This window comes from Ranitomeya variabilis, chromosome 2 (assembly GCF_051348905.1).
Source record: "Ranitomeya variabilis isolate aRanVar5 chromosome 2, aRanVar5.hap1, whole genome shotgun sequence".
Lineage (NCBI taxonomy): Eukaryota > Metazoa > Chordata > Amphibia > Anura > Dendrobatidae > Ranitomeya > Ranitomeya variabilis.
Genome location: NC_135233.1, coordinates 938,345,905 through 938,365,231, shown reverse-complemented (window position 1 = coordinate 938,365,231; position 19,327 = coordinate 938,345,905). Strand labels below are relative to the sequence as shown.

The 19,327-nt window shown below is 41.7% G+C and overlaps 1 protein-coding gene across 1 annotated transcript in view; it reads right to left on the bottom strand.

Annotated features, from left to right (window-relative positions):
• Positions 1 to 998: 998 nt before the first annotated feature.
• GPR149 (G protein-coupled receptor 149) overlaps positions 999 to 19,327 on the bottom strand; it is a 179,121-nt gene continuing 160,792 nt past the window's right edge. Inside the window, exon 4 of the mRNA XM_077290715.1 lies at positions 999 to 3,187. Within this exon, the coding sequence (XP_077146830.1) occupies positions 2,618 to 3,187 (570 nt within the window). The 3' untranslated portion in view covers positions 999 to 2,617. The remainder of the gene's footprint in view (positions 3,188 to 19,327) is intronic.

Genomic DNA, 19,327 nt, shown 5'->3' with positions numbered 1-19,327 from the left:
TTTTTTTTTACAAAACTAAGATTTTTTTTTTTAACTTTGATGCAAGTCTGATATTGCTGTAATTGCACTTACCTGGACTTTTTTCCAGCAAAATGAACAGCATAAAATATTTAAAAAAAACAAGGGCAGCATTGCTTTTTTTTCACAATTTCATCATACTTGGAAATTTGTTTCTCATTTTACAATACATTAAATGATAAAATGAATGGTTCCATTAAGAAACTACAGATTATCCTACAAAAAACAAGCCCTGATATGTGTACGTTGACGGAAAAATAAAAACGTTATGGCTCTTGGAAGAAGGTACGGGAAGGTAAAAAGAATAGCACAAAGACAAACATTTCCCTGCTCATTAAAGAGTTAAAACTCAGGTTGACTGTATAATGTTACAGAAAAACCTAAATTTTGGGTCACATAAAAAGAAGGATATTAACCAGTGATCCCAATGTAATATTACCACTCTATAAATCCCTTGTAAGGTCACATTTTGAATAGGGGATCCAGTTTTGGTCTCCAAAATTCTAAAAAAGAAGTTGGAAAGCAAGAGTTGGTTCAAAGGAAGAAATTGAAAAAACAAGTCTGAATTATAGAGGATTTTCTTCGCCACTTACAGGACTCGAAGCATCTGCTGCTAATGCCTAGGTGACAAATACTATGGGACACTTTTAGAGGGCTTGTGTAGTCCATTCATTTAAAGGGACAAAGTTGCATTGGTGGGGTACATAGATAATTATAGGCAGGTGGTTTTATTTTATGGCTAATCAGTGGTAAAACATTACATCAGCATCAAATTTTCAGCCTAAGGGCTCATTTCCACATGCGAGTCACACGTCCGTATCTCGCATGTGGAAACCAAGCTGTGGAGCCGGCACTCCAGAGCGGAGCTGTGCAGCTCCATGTGCTCCTATGCGGCCGCATGCTCCGCTCCTCAGTGCCGGCTCCACAGCTTGGTTTCCACATGCGAGATACGGACGTGTGCCTCGCATGTGGAAATGAGCCCTAAGGGTAATTATAGCCTCTAAGTCCTTAATTTTCCAGACCTGAATGGATCTTAATGACCAGCAATTTATTTATATATTCCTTGATGTTCATTTTTTGCTTCTCTTTGTAGCAGTCATATCTTTTTTGTTAATGTGGCTGTATGAGGCTTTGTTTTATATAGGATAAATTGTTTGATTTTTCAGCACCATTTTGGGGTACCTATAAATTACAGTGTAAGTTCTATTTTTTTTTTTGTGATGCAAATATAAAAAACAAATTTTGGTTTCCTTTTCTTCAGTTTTTTATTATTCATGTTTTACACCAAAACGGCAACTAAAGGAATTCTCCAGATTGTTACTGTCATGTGGATACCTAATATGTGTAGGTTATACGTATGTGCGAAACTGTATCTTATAAAAAAAAATTGTAGTAGGGACTCCTTTTTAATTTTTTCAGATGTTTTACATATACTGTGTATATATGTATACACCTTTTTAAAAATATTTGCTCTCCATTAGATCATGAAAGATCTCAGGAGAACATTTGACATATCTCCGTTTTTCTCCTTAACAATTTTTTTTGCATTGTATAATTTTTCGCATCATATCTGGGACAATAATAGATCACAAAATTGAAATAAACAATGACATGCATTGTCCATCAACTGATATACTCAAACACGCTATAGATGGCTTGCAGTTTTAGAACATTTCACCAGATGTATAAGCTGTCCTGTGTTAGTTAAAGAGGATCTATCAACTCTTATGACATATCTGTTTGAGCAAATATTTAATATTCCTCATGAAATATCAATTCTGGGGCATCTTTTCTCAGATCCCTGTATTATACTTTTTTATTTTTGCTCCAGAAATGTTCAAATAGGTGTTACCATGCCTCGTGCCAATGGGTCTCTTGACTTCACGCACCAGCACTGTCCAGTTTAAGACTGTGTAGGGCCAAACTTTATAGACAAAGCAAATTGAAAATGAAATTGTCAATTTGGGTGGAAAAGTGAAATAATTTCACAATTTGACATTTGAAATGGTTTCATATAAAAAACATTACAATTTCATCTTATACATAAGCATGGTTACCCTCTATTGTCCTCTCTGTTGAGTGTCCACTTTTCTGAGCATTTCTGTACGTACCACTTTGGAAATATATAAGTTTCTCCATATATCAAAAATTCCTTTGTTTCGGCCATGTGTATAAGAAAATAAACTGAATCCTTATGGTTAAATCTGTAATCAATATTCTAAGCACATATTAGATGTATTTTATTACTTGCTCTAACATTACTGATAAATTAGATGCCACCACTGCCTAAGATTAACTTCACCACATGTAATGGTCTGTTCCTATCTTATGCAGCAGTTGGCAATAGATATATGTACAGTAATCTGTTTTTCTTATTAATGGCACAAAACTTCTCTAATTTGTAATGCTACAGTACACTCTCCATTTAGTGATATATTGATATAAATAACACCTGACATTTCACAGCTTTCGTGTTGTACGGCAAGAAACAAAGTAGGTACAAAATAATGAAATAAGACATTCAGCTCTTTCATTAACTAGACAAATTGGCGTGAATATAGAAGTACAAATAAGTTAATATTTCGAGTATGTTTCAGTCTTAACTTTCCCTATCTCCCTCCCGTTTCCTATAAGCTTTGTTCAGCAATTGTATTTCCTCTTGGTAGCTGTCTCTCTCCACATTCTTCTGTTTGCTATTCTGACGGTGAGCTTCAACAGTATCTGGAATAGAAATGTTTATGTCACTGTCTGGATTATTGGTTGGAATGAATAGAGAATAAGAGGCTGTTTCTCCAAGGTCACAAGAGACAAATCGGTTTTCCTTTCGAGAATAGCGCAGTGAAGGAGAACGGGCTTGAGTAGAAGATTGGCTTATATTGCTGATAATAGATACAGTGTCCATTGCTTCTTCATTGTCACAAATTTCTAGGACTTCAAGATGTATCTTGACATTGGTATCTGGAAAGTGGGTGGGAGAGTCTTCCTTGCTTGGCTCATGGCCCACACTTTTTGACCGGTATACTTCAATTTTCTTAGATGTCGGTGTAATTTTTTGGCCCTCACTGCTTACTTCATAGGTAGACAAGGAAAGAGTCTTCCCAGTTGGTGCTTGAAGAGATACTGTTCCTTGGAAAGCACACAGTGGTATGGCCAGTGCTCCTCCAAAACGCTGGAAAAGAAAATAGTTTTCATTATTATTTTTAACATTAATTTAGTGAAACATTGATACTAAAATAGTCATAATCTACTTGATAAGACCAGTAATTTCTAAATCTTACATAAAGTGCATATATTGAGCACAGGGTAAGGCCATGTTCATTTTTATGCTTTGTTTCAGCCAAAGCCAGAGGCTGATCTAGTAGGTGTACTAATATTTAAGTATTTCACTCATGCTTTGACTTTCTTTAGATTTTGCCAAGCAAAAAAAAAAACTCTTCAAAAACTGTATCTGCCCTGTGGTTGTCCTCAGGGCCAGATTTACAAGTTTTTATGCTTTAGGCTAATGCACATAATTCTGCACCCTCTCCCACCTTCACTCAAAAAGTTGATTTATAATTTTCAATTTAATATGTAATAGTTTATTTTTGAAACCTATTATAATATTTTAGTCCCATTATATTTTGAACTCAAAACTGCACTGCTGCACTACTTATTAAATTGCATAACATTAACACCTACAAAAAGACTTTCCATCAAATTTCTTCAAATAATATTAAATAACTACTAGAGTTCAATTATTTCATTGTTGTCGACAGATCTTCTTAAATCTGTCTCAATGTAAAGAAGTGCAAGGGCATTCAGCTTATTTTGCTGCATCGCAGATCTTAAATGATCCTTGATTGATCAGAGAAGAAAAAGACCTTTCAGCCGAGGAATTCGTCATTGGTGAGCAGACATTCTTAATAAAATGTTAATGTTTGGATAAAATGCCTGTAGTCATTTTTTTCTTAGCCACTTGCAAAGTTCGAAGGGTTTTTTAGTCCCAATTTTGCAATCAGTTATGGCAGATTTCAGATGGACAACAGGTTCCAGATTATTATCATTTGTGTATTGCAATCTTGCATTATGTGTGACTGTGCACACTGGGGTGTTACAGCGAGTGGACATGTGAGGGTAAACATAAACAGGTTAAGACAGGGGTCTCAGGTAGCATTTGTTGTGTGTAACACATTATGGAAGACAGGAAGACAATTCAACTTGGGTTTTATGAAATTGCTTCTTAGACACCACGTCAGATACACACTACACACACCAAATAGTATGTGAAACCTTAGCCTAAGGATAGGCCACCACTCTTTGCGACTGGGCCAGTCAAGCGAAACGAGCTTAATGAGTCACTTGGAATCTTTATTCTAATGACAAATCTGCCATCAACGCGCTGAGTGTGTGAGAGAGAAATAACAAATGCTTTTTACCTTTGACTGAGCAAGACAGCACAAGCTGTAGAGATGGGCAACATAAATGTACCACCCAATTTTTTAAAAATGTATATTTATGTAAATGTGAAGAACAAAAACATTTTATTTGATCTTTTCAAAATAATACTGAAAAATGTGTAAACATTTGGTTATTTCTTCTGTATATACGCCCCCCTGACTGCTGTGTCCTAAGCCATGGCCTTGGTTGGCCATATTGGAAATCTGACCATGACTGTCCTGTTGCTCAAAATGTTGACCTATTTATTTGAATTGTCCTGTTAATATGGTGTAGCACGGCGCCTGCTAAAGTGTCATGCTTAGAGTATGTCAGTAACTGTCATTTCAGATTATCTACCTTTTTCCGGAATAAAAAAATTAGAGAAGACTCAGGTCCATACCGATCATTCGTAGGTGTGGGCTGTCTAGTAAGCCTTATTAGGGAAAAGCTAAGAAGGCTCCTTCAAAAGGTTACATGTACTCCCACAAGGACTTCATGTATGGAGAAAGGCAGGTTGTGTCCAGGCATGAGAGCGTTGTCATCATAAGAAATGGAATAGACTGTGTTTGCTTTTGAGGTTCTGATTGTTAGGTTCAGAACCTCTGTTAGTGAAGGTTGCTGAGATGTTTAGTAGTCACCAGATGAGATGACCCAGGACTTCCTTTGTACTCTGACCTCCTTGCTTTGCTGTTTATGAATATAAAGCTGGTTGCTGTCAGTTTTGAATTGTTTTGGAGTAAGTAATTTGTGTGCCAGTCATTTATACCAGAACATCCCAAGAGTTAGTTGACACCTAAATTGTCACCAATTATATGTTACTAATTGACCCTTAAATAGTCACGGCAGATATTTTACTAGTTAACATTTTAATTGTTGCAATGGATATGTTGCCTCCATGTATGTAACTCTACAATGATATTCATTCATAGGTTGCATCCTTTCAGTGTGAGAATAAAATCATTGTCTAACTCCATCTTTGTAGGCTTTTATCTAGTGCACTGATGACCATAAATGTAAGCTTTTTTGATGTTCTGTAACATAGATGCAAACTAAAATCGTTTAAAATCAGGATTCATCTTCTTTTGGAGTTGGAAGACTCTAGGGGGCGCTAGTTCCATTGCTATTTTTATACAGTAACATCAGTTGCCGTGTGAAATGAAAACATGAATATTTAAAGTATATCTTTCACATGCAAAATAAAATTGCTGCAAAAAAACAAGATATGAATTGAACAAGGGAACAAAGCCAAACAATGCCATCACTTTAAACCTCAAGCAATAGTATAATGTTGTATTGTTATGCCATTGTCCCAATGAAATGATTTTTGGGACTGCTAGGTTGACAGGAGAACTCTTGGGGTAATATAAAATGATTGTTTAAGAAGTTATACATTTCTAAAACATCTGGTGAACCGCAGGTAAAAACAATATGCAACCACAAAGATCAGAAAAAGCGGATATGACAAAGCATGCAACATCTCAGAGCACAAGTGCGTAAGTCTGGTATCTAAATGCATTGTCCCATCAAATGCAGCTGCTCCCAATCAGCAGTACTTTGCATGGCCAATCCACGTATCACAAGATGTCCACTTCACTTCACAATCATTGTCTGCTGCACTTTTCCAGAGTTATGTGAGCTGAACTCTGGGGTATTGCTGTACCAGAGATGCTGAAGATGTTTTTATAAACTAGATTTTCTGATAAAACAGCCCCTTTGAAGGTGATACATAGTGCAACAATATGATCTGCCCCTAAGGACAGCTACAGAAATGGGGAGAAGAGGTAACGCAAAAGACCAGATTATCCCAGATCCCTAAAACTTGATGAAATAAGGTTATGTAAAGAAATTGCATTTGCCAAAAAAAACAACATTCAGCTGACATGCAGCCACCTCAACCTTGAACTGACTATAATCGGCACTGGTATCGGATATGCACCTCCAATTAGGTAGAAAAAATCATTTTGGTGGAGGAGCTTTCAATATAATACATTTTCTAAATCACTATTTAATATTGTAAATTGACCACAGGGTGGCGCTCACAGCACAGGGTGGCGCTAACAGCAATCCGACATCAGCAAACATAGAGGTCTCAAGGAGACCTCTGGTTGCTATGCCGACGCATCGCTGACCCCCGATCATGTGACGGGGGTCGGCGATCCGCTCATTTCCGGCCGTGTGGCCGGAAGCGCCAGTTAAATGCCGCTGTCAGCATTTGACAGCAGCATTTAACTAGTTAATAGCGGCAGGTGAATCGCAATTTCACCCTCCGCTATTGCAGGCACATGTCAGCTGTTCAAAACAGCTGACATGTCCCAGCTTTGATGTGAGCTCAGCACCGGAGCCCACATCAAAGCAGGGGATCCGACCTCTGCAGTAATAGTACTGCGGAGGTCGGTAAGGGGTTAAACTATAGAGATGTCACGGGTTTATCATGATAGAGAGGAGCCAGAAGACCGCAGCATCTGAATTCTCCTACTCCTGCACCGATTAAAAGCACTTCACCTTAATTTTAAAGGGAACCTGTCACCCCCAAAATCAAAGGTGAGCTAAGCCCACCAGCATCAGGGGCTTATCTACAGCATTCTGGAATGCTGTAGATAAGCCCCCAATGTATCCTAAAAGATGAGAAAAGATGGGCTTCGCGGACCGGTCCGGCGCCTCCTATCTTCATCAGGTGATGTCCTCTTGGCTTCACGCTGCGGCTCCGGCTCCGGCGTACTCTGTCTGCCCTGTTGAGGGCAGAGCAAAGTCCTGCAGCGTGCAGGCGCCGGGCCTCTCTGACTTTTCCCGGCGCCTGCTCACTGCAGTACTTTGCTCTGCCCTCAACAGGGCAGACAAAGTACGCCGGAGCCGGAGCCGCAGCATGAAGACGAGAAGAGGACGTCATCGTAAGAAGATGGGAGGCCCCGGACCGCGACGCCCATCAGATCAGACTGCCCCTGGGTGAGTATAATCTAACCTCTTTTTCTCATCTTTCAGGATACATCAGGGGCTTATCTACAGCATTACAGAATGCTGTTGATAAGCCCCTGATGCCGGTGGGCTTAGCAGGTTTCTTTTAGCAGTGCAGGGGTTACTCTGCTCAGTTGAGAGTTCCTGGAAGCTTTCCTGGATTAAGGCTCTCAGCTGTGCACTGTAAGCCACTCCCATCTCCTATATAATCTGGGTCCTGGCTAACACTCATTTTCAGAGTAATTATTCCCCAATTAAAGAGGCTAAGGACACTTCATCAAAATATGATTAGCATAATCTACTATGCTAAGGTGCCATATAGATAAGATAGATAGAAGTGATAGAAAACAACGTACAAGTAAAAGGATAGCTTTATTAAATAACAATAGTATAAAAATAAATTTAGAAAGACAGGGCAAGAAAGGGGCCTCCAAAATGATGGGGAAAGGAAGCAGCTGCAGGTAATGATAAAGTGCACAAAAAGAGTTAAAGAATATAATGCAAGCACCACACATAGGCTACGTTCACATTTGCATTGTGCACCGCAGCGTCGGCGACCAATGCACAACGCAAATGTAAACGCATGCACAACGCAGCGTTTTGTGACGCATGCGTCCATTTTTGCATGGTTTTGGGTGCAGAAAAAACTGCAACTTGCTGCGTTCTCTGCGCCCTGACGCATGCACCACAGTGACGCATGCGTCACAAAACGCAAGTGCAACGCATGCCAATGCGCCCCCATGTAAAATATAGGGGCGCATGACGCATGGAGCGACGCTGCGGCGCCGAACGCCAATGTGAACGTAGCCATAGAAGGACAGGGCAAATGTATAGTCCTTAGATTCAAGAAGGGGCAGAAAATGGGGGAGACTTAGCAAGCACTACAATGTTGGTTTAAGTGCTAAGTTTTGCGCATGTAATATTAAATAGCTACCTATGAAGAAAAAGGAGAGAAACAAAGCCCAGGAGAAGTGAGCACAAGGTTAGGTGCTTATGGATTATTTGCCATAGAGGCTAGTTTCTTTGCATCACGTGTACCGGCAGATCACAGTTAAAAAAGGCCAAGAAGTTCAGAATGTTCATGTGGTTAAATACCTGCTATAAGACTGGTACTGTGAGACTGTGCGGTAGGGCCAGCTGCTGTTAAGGATCCCCTCACCTGACGAGCGCCGTTTCGCAAGGTTGCTTCTTCCAGGGTCATGACAGGTATGTAGGTGTTGGGTAGGTATAAATATAATGGTGCTAGGTGCTAACTGGATGACGTTTAGTGCGGGGATGTTCTCCGGGAACTTGTGTAGCGCATGCATACTGGGACCTGCCTCCTGTTGCCAAAGGGACTTCCGGAATCACGCACCATGACACGCACTATCGTATAGTAGTAATGAACTGCGGTCACGTGCTTGAGCGCTTCCGGAGGTCATAAGGAGAGTTCAGGCCCGGTGGGTGCGCAGTAGACCGACCGGGGAGAAGGGGGGGAGAGGGAAAGCTGGCCCAGGCGTTCACACAGGGACAGGATCATGAAAGTGAGTGAGGAAAAGGAAGTACGGGCCTATGTGTGTTAAGGGGACACAACTTTATATACCCTAGTTGTATAGGGTGGCCCATAAACGTGTTTAGTTTGATTCCAGAACGCCAGATGCTCGTCAGCAAATCCGGTTCACTTTAATAAATAATCGATCAGAGTAATGAAGCAATTACGCGCTCTGTAAATCATGTTTAATTACTTTTTAAAGGAAAAAAAAGGAAATTCAACCGTCACACTGAAATCTTAGCTAAAATAAATCTTTATCCTTCTGTCCCATGGGCTAACCTGAATCTGATGATGTAATCGTATTGACAGCGCCAGACAACATGAATCATCAATTCAATGTGCAATGTCTGAATGGTAGTGGCTCTCATTAAAACAAGGCTCCATACGTGTCAGGGAGTGAAAGCAGTAAGAGAAGAAGTTGTCAGCTCGGAGGATTAATGCACAACATTCAGAGCAGTAGTAATTTATAAAGCTGAAAGCAGCATTTTATTAACGAGTTGCCTGATGCCAATAGACATGTTCTGTTGTGTACAAATGTTAAAAAAAGCAATTTACTAATATAAGCTAATATAATCTAATTTCTAAGACTTCAGGAATCACCTGATTTTCCCCAAAGTCTCTTGGTCCGGGAAGTTCAGAGTTTCTCCTGTAAGCTGTGACAGTGTCTCAGCCTCAGGTGACAGCAGGTTTCTTCCTACACTGTCCATTGTTTATGTGTATGAAAGGGATGGCTGTCTGGCTCAGTTTATCTAATTGAGCCTCCTCCTGTCATATAAAAGACATGGAAAAACCGACCTCAATGAAAAGAGAGCAGAGGGCAACTGAGCTAATACATTAAAGGGAACCTATCACCCCGTTTTTTAAAGATTAGATAAAAATAGTGTGAAATAGGGGCAGAGCTGGGCTTTACATTAGTGCCTTTTTGTTGCCTTTATTCCCCCGTTAGGCTGCCGAAATACCTTTGTGAAATGTCCGTTTTGTCCTGTCACTCAAGTTGGTCAGGTCGGATGGGCGTGGTTAAATAGCGGTTCCTCCCCCCTGCTTCTCGGCGTGTCTTTCGTAAACGCGATCTGTGAATGGCACAGATCGCGCTTTTTCTTAGCAGTTGCGCAGTGAATAGCATATTTTATATCATTGCGCATGCGCGGGTCGTAACTTTAGCCTTGGTGCCCCGGAAGTGATCATATGGGCATAGTGTTTATCTGGATGCCGGTAATTTTTTCTCAGCCCGAACTGCGAGCGTAAGTTTGGTGCCAAAATCGCTCGCCTGCCTATCGTTCTATCGTTTTTTACCGGCATCCAGATAAACACTATGCCCATATGATCACTTCCGGGGCACCAAGGCTAAAGTTACGACCCGCGCATGTGCAATGATATAAAATATGCTATGCCCACAGTTGGGAAAAACATAATGCGCAGGCGCCGGAGGCAAATTCACTGCGCAACTGCTAAGAAAAAGCGCGATCTGTGCCATTCACTGATCGCGTTTACGAAAGACACGCCGAGAAGCAGGGGGGAGGAACCGCTATTTAACCACGCCCATCCGACCTGACCAACTTGAGTGACAGGACAAAACGGACACTTCACAAAGGTATTTCGGCAGCCTAACGGGGGAATAAAGGCAACAAAAAGGCACTAATGTAAAGCCCAGCTCTGCCCCTATTTCACACTATTTTTATCTAATCTTTAAAAAACGGGGTGATAGGTTCCCTTTAAATCAGTCAGACTCACACTCCGCTGCGGTCACATGCTGACTGTCTCGATTCCTCCTATCGGTGTGTCTGGATACAATGAGTGACAGTTCAGCGGTCCATTCAGTATGGTGATGGACAGCTTAGCCATTCAATTGGAGGCAGGGGCGTGATCAGCTATCAGTGTTTCGAGTGACAGTCCAACAACCCAATCATTCTCAGAGCCTGTGGTGTTTCCTCCATGTGTGTCCTGTTTGGAGGCAGTACCTGGCTGTTTAGCTGGCTATCTGTCTTCAATTACTGATAGTTGTAGCTTAGCTCAAGTGTTGTGTGTTTGTTCTCTGCTCTGAGTTTTTTAATTTAATTTACTTACTTTTTTTTACTTTACTTTTTTAACTTAATTTACAAGAGCTCTCTTGGTGTCTGACCCCCGGACCTCTTGAATATCCTACCTCACAGCTTGCCCATGAAAAGTGACTAGTGTCACACCGACCCAGGAAACACTGCCCTGCGTTGTCAGGAGTTGAGACTAGAGGGGCTACAGAGGGGAGAGAGCATTAAAGAAAAATTTGTTGGCCACTACTTATTTATTGATAACCTAATGTTGGGGTAGGGCATCAATATCTGATCGATGCAGTGCGACACCTGCCTCCGCTAGCTATGTCATTTCTATAGTGGCTACAGCCATGAATAGGCGTGAATCTGTAGTACCTGGCCATGGCCACTTTAGTTTTGATGGATCTGCTGTATTCTGGCAGTGTCAAAAAACTTCTGTCCACCTCCGGTAGCAGCTGATCAGTGGGGGTGACTGGTGCAGCACCCCCTCCAATCAGATATTGATGGCCTATCCTACGGCTAGGGTCATACCACCCTATTTTGTTAAACTCTGATCAGAGTTTGATCAGAGTGTGATCATACTGTGTTCCGATTTTCTTGGAGGAGGAGAAGATGGAAACAAAATTCTCAATCTCCTCCTTTGTGTCAGTCTGTAACATTTATACTGCACTCAGATGTCATCCAAGTGCAGTCTCATGTTTTTCAGACCCATTAACTTGCACGGCTAAGTGCTATCATAATATAGATCACAGTTCTGGAATACTGTGATTTTTTTTTTCCTTGGACAGACTGTTTGAGGTAAAAAAAAATCAGACGTGCACGGCCCCACAGAACAACATTGGTCTGAGTGCGATATGATGTTTTGTTAGATCGCACTCGAACTGAAAATACGGTCGCATGCACAAGCTGTAAGAATAAGCCATCAAAAAATGTAGTGGCCAAGCCTTTAAATAAAATTAAGTCAGGAAGTTAAATAATTTAGGAATTCCAGATGAATTTATCTACAGTATTTTTCCCTGGAACCCCAATTTACAGGCAGTGTACACTTTTGTAATGTGGATATGTCACCAGAGTTCACAAATACAAATAACACATTTTGAAAAAGATTTATTTGACCTGATGCCACTGGTGTACTTACTCTGAATCAGTATCAGAAAGTCTGTATAATTCTTTTTGAATGTTTAAACATGAACTCCACCCACCTAACCTGAATGACAGTTCTTCTGTGTCACTCCTCACTGTTATTGCTGGATCTCCACCGACCTAGCCTGTTGTAGAGCCCTTGGTGTCCATCATCCCTGCTGCAGATTACACCTCACACTGCTTTGTACATGCTGCAGCTTTCAGTGGGTGGGCTCATGAGCTCTCTATCTCTTCAGCAGGACCCCTATACTGCTCATTTTAAAACCTAGAGAATCAAATAGTTTGTATTTGCGCTGAGGTATCACCCTAATGACTCTATTTGGTTGGTATGGTACGTAACCTGCTTATGCTGATGTGTCAGCAATGGAAAAGCCCTAGGACTAGACCCTAAATGGTTACTATCATTATAGCTCTATTATATTACCTACCTCTGTAATTAAAAATGTAATTATGCCAATACAGTATGCTTGGCTGATGAAATAAATGTACACGTAGCAAATAGGTTGAATATATATGCCTTCGATAAAACAGTGAAACCACCTGTGTCCAGGAGAAAGGTACCGGTTATCCTGCGGTTCTGTTCGAACACTGGTGTCCGTGCTGTCTTCGAAAAGTACTTCTGCCGATTGGAGTCGGTGGTATCTTTGCAGATTTAATGCCCCAGGGCGCTGTCCCGGCCGGTGACAGACGTCCATCATGAGCTTTGTCTCACGTGCGGCGGTAGCTGAATACCGCTGAAGAAAGCCAATAGGTACACTGGGCTGACAGGACCTTGTGTGACGTCACGGTCACGTGATAGATCACATAACTGGCTATGGAGAGCGAATTGGACCAATAATCCTACCCGTTTCGGAATTCACAGATTCCTTCGTCAGGGATGGTCCATTGATGGTCCTGGGCACATTTATAGTTACCGGCCATCCTGCAGCAGTCTCTCAAGTGTTGAAGGCAAATAGCTCTATCTTGCTATTAAGGCCTTTCAGTATCAGGGTATCCATTTCAAAGATAATTCTGCTTTCTTCCCTGGACATCTGCTGGATATAATTGCCCTTTCTCCAGTTTTTATGGACAATTTTAAGGCCTGTGATAGGTGATTGGATGAAGGGTGACCAGAAAATGTTTTATTTATGTTCCGCAGATGTTCACTTATTCTGACATAGAGTGGCCTCTTAGTTCTCCCTATATATAATTTCCCACAGGGGCATCTCAGTGAGTAAATCACCCCTTCTGTAGTGCATGTAATAAAGTCATTGATTGTCAATTCAGAGGTTCCATTAGAGATGCTGGCCTGTTTTCTTGTGTTTAGCTGTCTACATGGCTCTCATTTTCGGAATGGAAAGAAACCTGAATGTTTTTGTTGAAAGTGGTTTGTGGATGGGAACAAGGATTTCGGGATAGTGGGAGCTATTTTATTGCCTAAACTATTCGCCTTTTTGTAGATGAATTTTGGGCGATCAGGTAGTTTTTCGTCAATGATCTTGTCTTCCTTCAGGATACCCCACTGTCTGTTGACTATTCTCCTGAGGATATGTGTGTTGGCGTTGTATTGGGTGGTAATAGGGACCTCATCAGTTGATATGTGATTTCCCTGTCTCTTCTGGTTTTGAAGTAGCTGTGTTCTGGATATTTTTTCTACTTGTTTTTTTACTTGAATTAAAGAACTTTGAGTGTATCCATTGGTAATAAATTTTCTAGTCAGTGAGTCAGCTTCTTGGTTGAAATCCTGTATCTTTGAGCAGTTCCTGTGGGCCCGTATCAGTTGGCTTTTGGAGACATTTAATAGCCAGCTTGGAAGGGGACAGCTTTCTAGAGAAATATAGTTATTCGCGTCTGTGGGCTTTTGGTATGTCCGTGTTTGAATTGTGCCTCTGTCAATAAAAATATTCAAATCTAAAAAAATCGATCGATTCTGTGCTTTGCACACTCTTGGCATTCTCTTGATGAGCAAAAGGTGGCTACTTTGAAGAACCTAGAGTATAAGACATAATTTCAGTTGTTTCACACTTTTTTGTTAAGTATATAATTCCACATGTGTTAATTCATAGTTTTGATGCCTTCAGTGTGAATGTACAATTTTCATAGTCATGAAAATACAGAAAAATCTTTAAATGAGAAGGTGTGTCCAAACGTTTACTCTGTAATGTATATTCAACCTATTTGCTACGTGTACATTCATTTCATCAGCCAAGCATACTGTATTGGCATAATTACATTTTTAATTACAGAGGCAGGTAATATAATAGAGCTACAAGGAAAGTAACCATTTAGGGTCTAGTCCTAGGGCTTTTCCATTGCTGACACATCAACAAAAGTCAATAGAGTCATTAGGGTGATACTCAGCGCAAATACAAATTATTTGATTCTCTACTTTGCACATTGGGGCAAAAGGGTGATATTGTCCCTTCATTTGCAGCAGGGGTCCCAATCACGCTAGCGCCAGGGGTTTGTCCTGTATTTAGTTTAAAATCTAGACTGAACAGCCAATCTGACATCATTTTTTAAGTACACCAGCCTTATCAGGTCTGAGAAATCTGTTAAGTAAAATATGCAGTTTGTATGGTGAAATCTGGTGACCAAACCGCTGTAGCGCCCCAATGCATCAAAAATGAAAACCAAAAGATGTTATGTTGCATCCTTCCCTCTGACCCATCTTCTACTGTTCTACATGTCCTGTGCAAAAACGGGGCAGACATACATGGAGACATATTCATTTCAGAAGCATTGTTGCAATATAAAAAAAATAAATTGGTTGCAAAGATGGATATTACTGCACCTTCATGTTTCCTTTCTGTCAATGTCACATTCTTTTTCTCATGCTGCTATTTCTTTTTGACTGATGAAAGTCAGGCATCTATATTCTGTATGTGGGTTATGTGGCTTCCAAGCCCTTGTACAGTAAATGAATCACATCATCTGCTCTAGAAATCAGATCTGGACTATTACGGCAAACAACGGTATTATGTCACTGCAGTGTTCCAATCAATACGAAAGTCTGTCTGGAATATTTTTCAGCCATTATGTCTGTTTGGAAGTGGGACACAATTTTCATTTACAGGTCATATTGATCAGCGCTTTAACATTTAATAAGCTGAAATATTACTACAAGTTACAAAACTGTGAAAAATAGCTTTAGTTCTTTTTTGGCAGTGTTTGGGATACTTTTCTATACTGGGTGATTATATAGAGAGGTCACTGTTTTAGCAATATAGAAGATCTATAAGAAAACTGCGAACAGCAAAACACAGAGCAATTCATCATAGTCTAGCTAAACACAGGACAACCAATCACAGTGCAGCTATTATTTTTCAAGAGTATTTCCTATAGGCTATGACTAAGGGCAGTTTTGCCTGAAACACTTCAGCTTGCTTTTATGATGCACTAATAAAGGACAAGATTTTTATTCCATCTTCATCTCCTCCATTCAATATTTGCATGAGCTGGACAAATGAGTGATTTACAACATATGGAAGTCAACCTGTTACTGCTACACATCTGTTCCGGATCCGGGCTTTGTCCCCCTCACAACAGTCTGCTAAACTCTGTTGTGTCCACATCTGGCTTTGCAGGTAGCGAGCTCCCATGTGATCATCTGCCGGGCCCTTATAAAGCCTACCAAGACACACACCTGGACTTTTGGTGTTCTTGAGTCCTTTTTGCCTGCAGCCTCCAGTTCCTTTGCTTACTGCTTCCTGGTCTCCTGTTTACCTGAAGCCTTTAGTACTTCTGCTACCTGCTTCCCAATCTCCTGTCTGCCTGAAGCCTTTAGTACTTCTGCTATCTGCTTCCTGGTCTCCTGTATGCTTGCATCCTCCAGTACCCCTGCAACTGTTTCCTGGTCTCCTGTTTGCCTGCAGCATCCAGGACTTCCGTTACCCATTTCCACCTCACCTGACCAGGGCCGGACTGGGACTAAAATTCAGCCCAGGCATTTGAAGTTACACAGGCCCACTTGTCACATGGTGACTGTATAATATCTTTGTACACTTGTAGGCAGGGCCGGTTTTAGGCAAAGTGGGGCCCTAGGCAAAGTTTATAATGGGGCCCCAAATGCTAACATATTGCACATCACACAAAAGCATTTCAGTTGTATTTACATGCGCTGAGTTCAGGCCGCTAAATGAGTTTGATCGACAATACTGAAGTTGTTCAACGCTTGTTTCCCGGTCTCTTTCCACCATCTGAGAAAGAATGATGGGCAGAACCATCTACTGTATAATTGTCTAAGGGTCACTTCTATCTTTCTGTCTGTCTGTCTTTCTGTCTGTCTGTCTGTCTGTCACGGATATTCATTGGTCGCGGCCTCTGTCATTGAACTCCAAGTCGCTGATTGGTCGCGGCAAAACAGCCATGACCAATCAGCAACGGGCACAGTCCAGGGGCAAATGGCCGCTCCTTCCTCCCCGCAGTCAGTGCCCGGCGCCTGCTCCATACTCACCTCCAGTCACCGCTCACACAAGGTTAATGGCAGCGTTATGCCGCGGTGTAATGCACTCCTTTACCGCTGCTATTAACCCTGTGTGACCAACTTTTTACTATTGATGCTGCCTATGCGTCATCAATAGTTAAAAGATCTAATGTTAAAAATAATAAAAAAATAAAAAATAGTTATATACTCACTGTCCGTCGGCCCCTCGGATCCAGAACCGGCCTTCCCCGCTCCTTGCGACGCTCTGGTGACCGCTCCATGCGAGACCGCTACGTCATCATCTCACGAGACCGCAATGCACTCTTGGGACCGGAGTGCGCGAGGAGCGTCGGTAACCGCTTCGCCTGCATCCGGGGCCAACGGATGGTGAGTATATAACTATTTTTTATTTTAATTATTTTTTTTTTTAACAGGGATATGATACCCACATTGCTATATACTGCGTGGGCTGTGCAATATACTACATGGGCTGTCCAATATACTACATGGGCTGTGCAATATAATATGTGGGCTGTGCAATATACTGTGTGGGCTGTGCAATGTACTACATGGGCTGTGCAATGTACTGCGTGGGCTGTGCAATGTACTACGTGGGCTGTGCAATGTACTGCGTGGGCTGTGCAATGTACTGCATGGGTTGTGCAATATACTACGTGGGTTGTGCAATATACTACGTGGGCTGTGCTATATACTACGTGGGCTGTGCTATATACTACGTGAGCTGTGCAATGTACTACGTGGGCTGTGCAATATAATACGTGGGCTGTGCAATATAATACATGGGCTGTGCAATATACTACGTGGGCTGTGCAATATAATACGTGGGCTGTGCAATATACTATGTGGGCTGTGCAATATACTACGTGGGCTGTGCAATGTACTGCGTGGGCTGTACAATATAATACGTGGGCTGTGCAATATACTACGTGAGCTGTGCAATATAATATGTGGGCTGTGCAATATACTATGTGGGCTGTGCAATATACTACGTGGGCTGTGCAATGTACTGTGTGGGCTGTACAATATAATACGTGGGCTGTGCAATATACTACGTGAGCTGTGCAATATAATATGTGGGCTGTGTTATACACTACGTGGCCTGTGTTATACACAATGTGGACTGTGTTATACACTACATGGGCAGTGTTATACACTACGTGGGCTGTGTTATATACTGCGTGCGTGTTCTGTTATATACTATGTGAGCTGTGTTATATGCTATGTGGGCTGTTATAAACTACGTGGCTGTGTTATATGCTATGTGGGCTGTTATACACTCTGTGGGCTGTGCTATATACTACGTGGCTGTGCTATATACTCCGTGGGCTGTGTTATATACTACATGGCTGTGCTATATACTCCATGGGCTGTGCTATATACTACGTGGCTGTGCTATATACTATGTGGCTGTGCTATATACTACGTGGCTGTGCTATATACTACATGGCTGTGCAATGTACTACATGGCTGTGCAATATACTACGTGGCTGTGCTATTTACTATGTGGGCTGTTATATACTACATGGCCAGCCACGAACAATCAAGCGACAGGCGCAGTCCGGCCGTGAATTGGCGCGGGATTTGAACCACATTTCTCTAATTGGTCACGGCCGGCTGAATCCTGTGTATTCAATGTATTATTCTAAAATCTTCATAAATAACCTACATACATATTCTAGAATACCCGATGTGTTAGAATCGGGCTACCATCTAGTCTACTATATAATTGTCTAAGGGTCACTTCCGTCTGTCTGTCTGTCTTGGATATTCATTGGTCATGGCCTCTGTCTGTCATGGAAATCCAAGTCGCTGATTGGTCGTAGCAAAACGCCCATGACCATTGCCACGACCAATCAGCAACGGGCACAGTCCGGCGGCAAAATGGCTGCTCCTTCCTCCCCGCTCCATAATCCCCTCCAGTCAGCCCTCACACAGGGTTAATGGCAGCGTTAATGGACCACGCTATGCCGCGGTGTAACGCACTCCGTTAACGCAGCTATTAGCCCTGTGTGACCAACTTTTTACTATTGATGCTGCGTATGCAGCATCAATAGTAAAAAAATCTAATGTTACAAATAATAATAATAAAAAAAGGTTATTCTCACCTTCCGACGTCGCGGCTGTCCTCTGCAGTGCAAGCGGCAGGTTCCGGTGCCAAGGATGCTATGCGAGAAGGACCTGCCATGACGTCACGGTCATGTGACCGCAACGTCATCACAGATACTGCGCTCATACCAACCCTGGGACCGGAAGCTGCCGTGTGCACCGCACACAGGCGCCAGGACTTCAAGGGGCCTTCGGAAGGTGAGTATATGTTTATTTTTTATTTTAAGTCTTTTTAACCACGCATATAGTGCCCACATTGCTATATACTACGTGTGCTGTGTTACATACTGCGTGGGCTCTGTTATATACTACATCTCTGTGCTATATACTGTGTAGCTGGGCAATATACAATGTGACTGTGCAATATACAACGTGACTGTCCAATATACTACGTGGCTGTGCAATATACTACGTGCTCTGTGTTATATACTACGTAGCTGTGCAATATACTATGTAGTTGTGTCGGTTCTGTTATATACTACGTCGACTGTGCAATATACTACGTGGCTCTGTTATATACTATGTGGCTGTGCAATCTACTATGTAGCTATGCAATATACTGCGTGCCTCTACAATATACTACGTGGCTATGTTATATACTACGTGGCTCTGCTATATTCTACGTCGCTGACCAATATACTACATAGCTGTGCAATACACTATGTAGCTGTACAATACACTACATGACTGTGTTATATACTGCGTGGC